At 45.2% G+C, this 11,510-nt stretch overlaps 1 protein-coding gene across 1 annotated transcript; it reads left to right on the forward strand.

Moving 5' to 3' along the window:
* The first annotated feature begins 719 nt into the window (after positions 1-719).
* On the forward strand, positions 720-10,072 carry slc45a1 (solute carrier family 45 member 1). The gene is made up of 10 exons (XM_061832487.1): positions 720-868; positions 1,803-2,228; positions 2,701-2,793; positions 3,028-3,252; positions 3,471-4,306; positions 4,962-5,115; positions 5,650-5,826; positions 5,917-6,122; positions 7,230-7,455; positions 9,757-10,072. Exons 1-10 carry the CDS (start codon positions 844-846, stop codon positions 9,783-9,785), a joined length of 2,397 nt encoding a protein of 798 aa, XP_061688471.1. The 5' UTR covers positions 720-843; the 3' UTR covers positions 9,786-10,072.
* Positions 10,073-11,510: the final 1,438 nt, after the last annotated feature.

Below are 11,510 nucleotides of genomic sequence, written 5' to 3' on the forward strand. Positions count from 1 at the left end.
GCTTTTTTCCCTACGCCAAGTTTTCAATTAACTGCTATATTTTTTTTGTAAAAAATATTGATATTCACCAATTTCAAGGGCCAAAATGAAATGTTTTACGTGACTCACTAGAGCACATTTTACAAAACCACTAATACGAAACTAATATGATGTAATGTAATCATGTCGCACAATCATTTTATTATTTTTATGACTATGCTACAAAATTACATATGACAATATTTTAATAATGATTTAAAAAGTTTTTCTTAGTTTTGTTTACATTGCAGTTTTTGTTATTATAATTTATTTTTAAAGCCACGACCTTTTAAAAGATACATTTTCCCAGAGTTATTCGGTGCGTCATAGGTATTGTTTTCCTCTTTAAGTTGATAAGTGACCGGAGTGAACATGTCTAATAAAATATTTTAAATTTTGCATTTGTATTACAACGTACATCATTTCTTTTGAATACAATATTTTTCTCGAAATTATTTCATATTCTCTGGACACCAATTCTGTATTTTACTATATACTATACTATAGTATACTATTTTTTTCCTGTGTGTGGATGTGTGTGTGGTGTTGGGGGTGGGCTCATAAATGACTTCTGGGGCGCAATACGTATTTATGTTGACAATTCAGAGCTAGACGTTCGGTGGTGCTGATGTTGCAGGGAGGAGCGTGACGTCACAGAAGGGACCGGCAGGAAGAGGCTTTTTTTTTGGGGGGGGGGTGAGGAAAAACGAGACCTCCGAGTGACTGCATCAAAGCAACCTAAACAGCACCTATCATGGCTCCCGTAATCCATTTGACACCTCTTATTATCAACCACAATGGTTGCTCTATACGCATCGCCCGGATATGAATGACGAGGCAGCCCGACAAGGTAATTATCTACAGTATTATTATTTTTTTTTTTTTTTTTTGCCTCGGGTGTTATTCCGTGATCACGATTGCGTAACTACACCGATGGGTTCGTATATCGTTGAGGGCTAAACATAAGATCGCCTTTCCGTTGCATGGTGCGCCATTAAATCCCGCTTCCCACGTGAAATATTGAAAAGGGAAAGGGCATCGCAATGCCGCATACTCACAGGGCGAGCACATGGGCAATGCGCAGCTCCATGCGCATTGGCGTCTGCAGTGTCCTCCCACCCGGTGGATACACCCCCCCACCCCCACCCCGCGCACCTACTTCCGCCCCCCGACGACCATGAGCGATGACTTTCGAGCCGCCGAACGCCCGCATGGGGCCCTAAGAATAACTGGATTATGTGGCCCTCTGTTTCTTCCAATGAGAAAAAGTGACTTTCGATAATATTGTGCATTGATCATTCATACACTTGGTATAAGATGGAGGTGGCAAAAGTCTTGTACTCGTGGAAAAATAATAGTAGAAGTTCTGATTCAAATCGTGGATTTACAACGAGTAGCAGTGGGAAAAGTACTGATTATGAATTGTACTTACATACAAAAGTTGCGAAAAAATATATACAGTTTTGCTGTCATTTATGTACAATACATGTTTTGTTAACTTGAAAAAACGGCTTTTGATGATGATGTAACTGAACAGAAAGAAGAGAACTGAAAGAAGGTGACAAAGATTGTTTAAAACAAAGTTGAATAATTATGTATTAAAATGAATGTACTAATTTTGCCCTTGGTTGTTAATGTAAGTTACAATGGCCTGTACATGGACATTTTCAAAATGAAATAATCAGTAAGCTATTTCGTTTTAAGAGTAAAATTATAAGATTAGGGATTTGGAATTTAGTTTGTGCTATATTTATATATTTCTGTATTAATTTATTTATTATTAGAGATGTCATCTCCGGGCATGGGCACCCCCAGCGACCCCCTCCTGGCCACCCCCGGGCTGGGCAGGCTACCCTCGGCTCACGGTGGACTCTGGAGGAGCTCGCTGCCCAAGACGGCCAGCTTCCCGACATCCTCCACCCGACTCCTCAGCCACCGCGCCAACAACTTCCAGCGGCAGCCCAAGCGACAAAAGCTGATCCGACCCTCGCCGCCTCCGCCGCCCAACACGCCGTGTCCCCTGGACAGGCTAGACCTCAGCGAGCTCCCCCCGAGACGCACCTTCCAGGAGTTGCTCTTCAACGGCTGCATCCTGTTCGGGATCGAATTCAGTTACGCCATGGAGACGGCTTATGTGACGCCCGTGCTTCTGCAGATGGGATTGCCCGATCAGTTCTACAGCTTGGTGTGGTTCATTAGCCCCATACTGGGTAAGTCGGGGCACAGGGACGAAGCGCAGCTAGCAGCGGGGTTTAACAAATGTGAGCACGCTGGTGTCACTTCCTGCTAACTCTCAGTGAGAGAAACAGGGATCCGCGGTGGACTGGTCAGCAGTCAGTCACAGGGCGCATATGTACGAAGAGGCAACCATTCCTTTGGATGTCTAAATGTGCCCTGCGACTGATCGGTCATCAGTCCATTGCATTGGGTGCTTTGAAAGACGGTATATAAATCTACATTATCCCAGCTAACCACAGGACACATCCAGAGAAACAGTTGCTCATAACCAACATTCACACCTATGGGCAATTTTAGGTCTTCAATTAACCTAAAATGCATGTTTTAAGACAGTTAGAGAAAACTGGAATACCTGGGCGAGGACAAGGAGAGCACCAAATTTGGGGAATCCGTGTGCCGAGTTCAGGAGTACGGCTAACGTTAAGGCCTGTGTTTGTCTTCAAGGATTCCTGGTTCAGCCTCTCATTGGAGCTTGGAGTGATCGTTGCACATCCCGGTTTGGACGCAGGAGACCATTTATTTTTGCATTGGCCATAGGTGAGACACACAAGTGCCTGAGTCATCTACCCCTTTGCTGTCGAGCGGGGAATTGCAAGAGATATAAGAGTAGGCGGTTTGTTGCTTTTTTTTTGTCCCTCATGTGGATTAAGGAAAATATCATCCATGACAAGCACACATAAATCATCCACTATTAAAGGCTTCCTGTTGCATAGAAGTAAGGGTTTTGTGGATTTTTGTACTTCCCAAACTAGTAACGGTACTTACCACCAGGGGCATTGGTCGGTCTGACTCTGTTGTTGAACGGACGGGACATTGGAGGAGCCCTGGCGGATACGGCATCCAATCACAAGTGGGGCATACTCCTGACCGTATGCGGCGTCGTCCTGATGGACTTCAGCGCAGATTCAGCGGACAACCCGAGTCACGCCTACATGATGGATGTGTGCAGCCCAGAGGACCAGGACCGGGGGTTGAACATTCATGCTCTGCTGGCAGGTGGGCCACGGGTGACTCATATTTGAAACAAATTTTTAAATAATGACAAGATAATCTTTCAGGCCTTTTCTGACTTTGGTCGGAAGAAAAAATTATCAGATTCGACCTAATTATCAGAAAGTGTTTTACCTGATCTTGGTTTATGGACCCTATGTTGTACCGATCCAGCCTGAGTGCAGGATATCATACAAATCAATGTCTTAACCCATTTGTCACAGGACTTGGAGGCGGCTTTGGGTACATCGTGGGCGGCATCAACTGGGACCAAACCCACTTTGGAAAATCAATGGGAGGTCAGCTACGGGTCATCTATATGTTCACCAGCATCACCCTGGTGATCGCCACAGCCATGACTCTTACAAGTATCCCCGAGCGACCTCTGCCAAAGAGCCAGCCCTTCGCCAAAAACCACCTGAAGAGTCCCAATCTTCTTCTTCCTCCATCGCCTCCCGCCCCACTGGGATCTGCGCTGGCAGTTGATGAAGAGGACGAAGAAGCTCAATACAGCTATCAATTGTCAAAGTCAAGTCACCCTGACTCTTTGGCGCATTCCTGCAGTGCCAGCGCCCGCCTCTGTGCTGGCCTCACTAGCCCCATATCCCCCTTGAGCCCCCTTACGCCAAAATATGGCAGTTTTATAAGTCGGGACACTTCACTCACCGGCATCAATGAATTCGCCTCCTCATTGGGGACATCCTACATAGACAGTGTTCTAATAGACTGCTATACTGGGCAACAGACACCACAGGGGCTCCTGCCTCCCGACTCTGTGGCCATGCCTCCGGGTGACTCCCTTGCCCTTGCCCCAGAAGGTTCCACAAAGGCAGAGAGGCCATCTGATGTGGTCTGTCATCCAGACACAGAAGGTACCTCGCAGTTCCAAACAGCATCTCAGGTCACATCGGGGGAGCAGCCCGGCCCAGGACCACGTCGGGGTTCCGCTGCCGGAATCTTGAAGCGACCTCAGAGTCTGGCACTCATGGAGGACCCCATGGCGACACAGATAGTCGGCATGGAGAACGGACGCAGGAGAACTGTGACATTTAGCCAGCAGGTAAGACTAGAAATTCATAATTTTGCAATTGGCATCTGGGCCTTCAGTGGGCACATAACTGACTTAATCTCTTTTTGAATACCACCACTATAACATCTCGATTATTAAAAACGGAATCAATATTTATCTAATAAGAAGATAGAAACAATAAAATTTAAATAGAATACGTCATAGTCACAAAGAATGCTTTTTATTGCGCAGTTCACTCCAGAAGTATGTCACAAGTCAAAAATGGTTGTTAATAGCTCTCGGCAACCAATCAATTGATGAAAAAATCCTGATCTGTCCAAGGGTTAGCTTTAATATGAAACATGAAGAGTCCCTAAGCTAATACAGTTACATATTCTCGCAGTATCAATTCTCAAGACCCTGGGTAGATAAGGGAGACAGAGCAGGATGGAGAGACTGACACTTGATGGGAGAAAAAAATAATAATCTAACACCCACATTCAGGTAATAAAAGCAACAGAGAAAAGTGAGTTAGGAATAAACTGATATAGTTCCATGGAACAACTGAGAATCGAGGTCGCCAATGTAGGTCAGTGTTTCTGATTGTGTTGAGGCCAGCAGACAAGGACGTGCCGGTGCTGATGGTCCACCACTGGATTTTAACAGTTGACATATTTTCCAAACTTGTGCTTATTTTGTGACGAAGGTCGCAAACATTTTGCTGAACGGCGTGCGCTACGAGAGCGACATCAGCGAGAATGCTGAGACGGGAGAATCCCAAATGTCAATGAAGCTCTTGTGTATAGCCATCTACCGGATGCCTCCCTCTCTGCGCAGCTTATGCACTAACCATTTTTTGGGTGAGTAAATAACTTAATCCAAAAAGAAAAATACTGTTTTGAGAACACAGAGGACCCTCGGAACTTAGAGTCGGATACTGAGGAGCTGAAGACTGTCTCCATGTACAGTATACCTACTATTGCTACTCTATGTTGTATACTGTGCACACCTCAGGGAGCAGCACAATGAACATTGAAATGAAGCACAAATGTAGTGTTTTTTCTTTACGTTCTGTTTAATTATGTCATTGCTGTATTTATTTTTAATAAAGTACATTACAGAGGGCATTTTTTGGCATTAAAAACACAGTACTAATATTTTTGTTGGTTTTCTTTTTAGATGCTTGAACGTAATTGGGATTTCAATTCCTTTCAATGGGGAAAATGATCAAAGACAGAAGAGTTCTGAGCTATACACATGATCACAGAACAAATTAAATTCATACATACCCTGTCATTTTATTTGGATTGCGTTGCGTTGGCGTTTCGAGGGTCCGCCGTAGCATTCGGCCCGCAGTCCTGCAATCTCGAGCTGTTGCCCATATGGTCTTGCAGGCTGGCTGTCCTTCGAAGGCATGCTGCTCTTCTACACAGACTTCATGGGGGAGGTTGTATTCGAAGGAGACCCCAAAGCGCCCCATGACTCCGAGGCCTACAAGCGTTACAACGCTGGGGTCAGCATGGGCTGCTGGGGCATGTGCATCTATGCATTCAGCGCCGCTTTCTATTCAGGTAAGTCTCCACTCTCCCCTCCTACCGTCTTACAAGATCACATTTTTTCCTATCCGACTGTATCTGCCTTCTTTTGTCATTTATTTCCAGCCATATTGGAGAAACTGGAGGAGCGCTTCTCTCTGCGCACGCTCTACTTTTTCGCCTACCTGGCGTTCGGCCTGGGCACGGGTCTGGCCACGTTATCCACCAACCTCTACGTGGTGTTGTCTTTGTGCGTCACCTACGGGGTGCTCTTCTCCTCCCTATGCACGCTGCCTTACTCTCTGCTGTGTGAATACTACCAAAGCCCCAAGGTCAGCCCCGAGACTCCACGCGTGTTCATTTTTAAGAGCCTCCCCGCGCTTAATTGGGTTCATTGGGACTGCCAATTGGGGACCTGGCATTCATAGTCATAGGGGGGAGTTTTAGACTTAGGTACAAGCTGGTGCTCCTGAGGCTGGATGGGTTGTTGGCGTGGGGGCCCCCCTCTCATGACCCTTGGCTGCTCCCTGGGTGCCCACCCTAATCCTTCTCTTGTTGGGTGCCCCTATCTGCCCTCCTATCTCAACAAATAAGGGACATTCTCCTGTCCTCAGGCTGGGCTGGGACTGGCCACATCGCAGGCGCAGCGGGTAGTTGGGGGGGCTTCTTCTTCTTCTGGGAGTGGGGGAATGTGGGGAGATGGTGGAAGGGGATGGCTGCGACATTTGGGTCCCTGTGGCCACCAACAGGTGCCCAGTTTTCAAGGTACCTGGGAAGGGCCGGCGGACCACCCTGGGTCCCTCAGTGTGGGACGTGTCCTGTCCGCAGGGTTGCTCTCGGGTGGATGCCTAACTGTGTCGCTTGACACTGGTTCAACCGTGTCCCCCCCAAAAAACAAAAAGTGAAAAATAAAAATCAGGAAAACTGAAAAGGGAACTGTTTTTCACGTTATACTTACTCTGTTATACTTTAATTCTTCAATTCAGTTTGACATACTTCTCACTCTTTGAATATGTTTTCAGGATTTATCTTCAAACATTTACCTGTGTAATGTATTTGGAAACAAATCCTTGAATTAATATATTACAGGGTCTAATTTTTATGCCATTTCTATATCCATTGTTCCAATTGCCCAACAGGCGGTGCTACAGTTCAACATAAGAAATTTTTTTTGTGGTACATTGGGGGACCTACATACCATTTAGAGTGAAAAATAGACTTCATGGGAAAAAACTAAAGAACATACCTCTTTATTTATTAATGAAATGATCTGCTCGGAAGTTCCTAAATCTGAAAGACATTTTGGGAAAATTGCATGCCTCGAACTAGGAGGCAACTTCCCAGAGCCCTGAGCATTAGGGGGCCATGGGGGCTGATAATGGGCAGATGATGATCTGATGATGACATTGCTTTGTGTTCTCTGTGCCCCTGCCTTCCAGTTCTGCGGCTCATCAGAGGAGGGCACTCGGCGCGGGATGGGGGTGGACATCTCACTGCTCAGCTGCCAGTACTTCCTGGCCCAGATCCTAGTCTCGGTGGCTATGGGACCCCTGACTTCGCTGGTGGGCGGCGCCCAGGGGGTGATGTACTTTGCCAGCCTGATGTCGTTCGTGGGCTGCGTGTATTCGTCCCTCTGCGTTGTATACCAGCTGCCCGCCGCGGAGGGTGAGCCCGCCGAAAGCGAGACGCGGCCGCTGCTGGCGCACAGTTAGCGCCGTCGAGATAAGACGCATCCTGCCGCGAGCAGACAATATTTCTCAGCACTCATCCGTAGGCAGGGAGGCTACATCATGCATTTGCATTCACGTTTGCATTTTGTGTAGCATCTCCCACAGGGTAGAAATCAGGTTTACAGCAGGGTGCGAGGAATCTATTAGTACAGAAGACGGCGCATGGCGTAGGCCTAGCTGAGCTGGCTAAGCACGCGAACAAGGCTTCATGCTAGTAACCTGACCCTCCAACCCGGGCGGGCAAACGTTTGTGCTCAACGGCCACGTTTGATTTTCAAAACGGACAGATGGCTGTTTATTCGTTAAGGAGGTTCATTTTTTTTAAATCTAAAATGTAAAATATCTTTAGCCTAATAGAGTACAGTGCCGTGAAAAAATGTATTGGCCCAATTCGCAAGTGATTGTTTTTTTTTTTTGGCATAATTTCTTTAGTTTAATGTTTGAGATCATCCAAACAGCAAATATCAGACAAAGATGAACCAAGTGAACATAAAATACAGTTTTTAAATGTTGATTTTATTACTAATGGGGAAAAAAATATTCAAAGCTAACTGGCCCGGTAAAAAAAAAAAAAAAAAAGAAAAGTAATTGCCCCTTAACCCTAATAACTGGTTAGGCCTCCCTGAGCATCAGTAACTTAAATCAAGTGGTTTCTATAACTGGCAATGAGTCGGTTTAATCTCTGTGGAGATAGTTCTGGACACTCTCCCTCTCTTCCTTTCAGAATTGTACTAAATCAGCAAAACTGGAATGTTTTTTTCATTCATGAATGCCATGGACGTCGTTTTTGCCAGGGTTTTCCTTACTCTTGAGTCATGAACACTGACCTTAACTGAGGCAAGGGAGGTCTTAGGTTCTTCAGAAGTTGTCCTGGGTTGTTTTGTGACATCCTGGATGAGTCGTCCCTGTAATCATGGTGTCATTTTTTTCTTGGCTGGCCACTCACGTGAGCCATCAATGGTGTTTCTTGTTCTATCCGTTTGTGGATAATGGCTCTCGCTATGGTCCGCTGGAGTCCCAATGCTTTAGAAAGGGCCTAGTAACTTTTTTCCCCACACTGGGAGATATCAGTACATTTATTTCACATCTATTCTTGAATATTTTGGAATTGTGGCATTTTGTTGCAACTTTTTTAGATATTTTTGCTGCCATTATTTTGTCAAATTGGTTTCTATTTCAGTGAATTCTTGAAAGAACAGGTCTGGGGGTACTCAGGCTTGGGTGTGGTGACTTAGCTTTCCAAAAATGTGATTAGCCAAAGTTAATTTGTGATTTAACAAGGGTCAGGTAGCTTTGAATTTGTGTTTCCCTTAATAAATAAAATCACTGTTTAAAAAGCGACTTTTACCGTACATTTAGTTGGATTAGCCTTCTCTGATTTGTGACTGAAAAAAAAAATAACTTTAGAAGCAGGAAAATATATTTTTATTTTTTGTTTTCTATTGACATTGTGACAGTAAATTAAAAATGATCTGGGCACTTGTACTATTTGGTTAACAATTTTTACAATAAATCCTGCTTGTTTTAATTTTATTATTTATAATTTGAGCTGCATATGTAAAAACTGTTTATAGTGCTATTATTTATTTCAATGTTTACAATAAATTAATTGAAAATAAAAGTTTAAAATTAAAATTAACCAATTAATTATATTTATTTATACAACATGATAGTCTTTAACTAACCAACTTTAAAGGGGAAAAAAGGCAAATTTAATCCAACCAATATTACGGAACTCTTGATATTGTAAAAGCTCATTGGTTGAATTAAAAAACAAAGGAGGGCGCGTAATTTGCCGACCCTGTGCGAGAATGCTGATTACCGGGCGAATAACAGCGTTATTTTGCAGAAAAGAAATGACAAAGTATGCATGTTGAATCCGTATGGATTCGAATGACATAGCTCTACCCAAAGCCTGCATTTATCTGGATCAGTTCCCTGTCACACACCCTACGATCTTCGAGAGCCCATGTCCTCACGGGTGATGGGTGACCTCCTCATCCCCCACCCCTCACTTGCAGTCTTCATCCAGCTTTTCTTTTTATCGATTATCCTGCATGAGCTGCCATGTGTTTGAGTTAGCATTAGCATAGCAACACACAAACACACTCGGATGTGTGTGTCCGGGACCTCCGTCCGCCCCAAGTTTCTGTCGCTCCTTAAAACCACGGCCGTGCTGCGACCCACCCACCTGGACAGCCAGTGTAATAATGACAGTCATTCTTGTCATTATCAGGAAGAGGAGAAGTTGAAACGGGGGTGTGAACATCAACATTCAGAAGAACACAAAGCGACCCCCTCCTCCTCTGAAGGTGGACAACACAGAGCGCCAAAAAGACTCTTTTGGGCGCGTTAAAGCCAGCAAAGCAGCAGCAAATATCACGTTGAATTTCATTAGGAAGCAACCCCTCCCCATCCTAATTAAACAATTCGTAGAAACTGATTACTGCTGCCTCAGTAGAATATCAATATTTGACTTCATGTACACAAGCAGCTTGCTTTTTGAAAATATTGTCGCAATAGTTTCTTCTTTTGTTCAGTGTGTAAAGAAAAAAAACCTTTTAAAATTAAAATGTATAATTTTTATGACTCCTGTGTCAATTCTTTCAACACCTGTCTAGATTTCATGTGTACATTACCTGGAAGCATTTGGAATCCTTCTCTCATTCCCTACCCCATCCATCCATCCATCCATCCATCCATTTTCTACCACTTCTCCAGGTCGGGTAGCTTCAGCAGGGATACCCAGACTTCCCTTTCCCCAGCCACTTCTTCCAGGTCTTCCGGAGGGATCCCAAGGCGTTCCCAGGCGAGCCGAGAGACATCGTCTCTCCACCGTGTCCGGGGTCGTCCCCGGCGGGGTCTCTTTCCGGTGGGATGACTGTTGTTTGTCTCCATGTGTCTGGCGATTGGCACAAATTCAAATACCGAGCTGCATTGTTTTACCTGTGCTCAGCATTTTTTCCATTCACTGCTACACAACTGCACTTTGATGGTCAGCTGTGCCCACCTCATTAGCCAGTTTCCTCACCTGGGTGCATGGTTGGTTCAAATCAGCAATTTAAACCTCTCCTGCTCACCATGTCTTCTCCTAGTGTTCCAAAATCAGGCCACAGTAGTTGGTGGTAGTGACTTTGTCCAGTGAAATGGTTCCAGGGGAAATATTATCCATCCATCCATCCATTTTCTTTGCCGCTTATCCTCACAAGGGTGAAAGGGAGTGCTGGAGCCTATCCCAGCTGTCAACAGTCAGTAGGTGGGGTACACCCCGAAATAGTTGCCAGCCAATCACAGGGCACATAGAGAAAAACAGCCGCACTCACAATCACACCTAGGGGCAATTTAGAGCGTCCAGTTAATGTTGCATGCTTTTGGGATGTGGGAGGAAACCGGAGTGCCTGAAGAAAACCTACGCAGTCACGGGGAGAACATGCAAACTCCACGTAGGCGGGGCTGGGATCGAACCAGGGTCCTCAGCACTGTGAGGCCAACGCTTGACTAGCTGACCCACCGTGTCGCCTGGGCTGGTATTACTCCAGTTTAAATACAAGGACAGAGTCTATAGACTTAATACATTAAACAGTGTTTTTTGATAATACATATCCATCCATCCATCCATTTTCTTTGCTGTTTATCCTCACAAGGGTCATGGGAGAGAGTCCAATTAATGTTGCATGTTTTTGGGATGTTGGAGGAAAGCGGAGTGCCGAGGAAACCCACGCAGACACGGGGAGAACATGCAAACTCCGCGTAGGCGGGGCTGGGATCGAACCCGGGACCTCAGAACTGTGAGGCCAACACTTTCCGCTGCACCACCTTGCCGACCAGTTCATGTACACTTTACATGAATTAGATGACTAAGTCTCATCAGCCAGCAGGAGCCTGTGCATATGTAGAGGGGACACGGATGGAAATGTGAGATAGCTGAGGTCGCGTCACTGTCGTTCATGAGTCACAACCAAAGCCGGCTGTTCAATAGCTTGAGATAGG

The sequence above is a fragment of the Syngnathoides biaculeatus genome, chromosome 10 (assembly GCF_019802595.1).
Source record: "Syngnathoides biaculeatus isolate LvHL_M chromosome 10, ASM1980259v1, whole genome shotgun sequence".
Lineage (NCBI taxonomy): Eukaryota > Metazoa > Chordata > Actinopteri > Syngnathiformes > Syngnathidae > Syngnathoides > Syngnathoides biaculeatus.

Coding starts and splice junctions, on each gene's coding strand:
- slc45a1 (XM_061832487.1), top strand. CDS start 844: ATGAATGACGAGGCAGCCCGACAAG. Junction 3,253..3,470: donor CATTCATGCTCTGCTGGCAG/GTGGGCCACGGG, acceptor CATTTGTCACAG/GACTTGGAGGCGGCTTTGGG. Junction 4,307..4,961: donor CTGTGACATTTAGCCAGCAG/GTAAGACTAGAA, acceptor TTTGTGACGAAG/GTCGCAAACATTTTGCTGAA.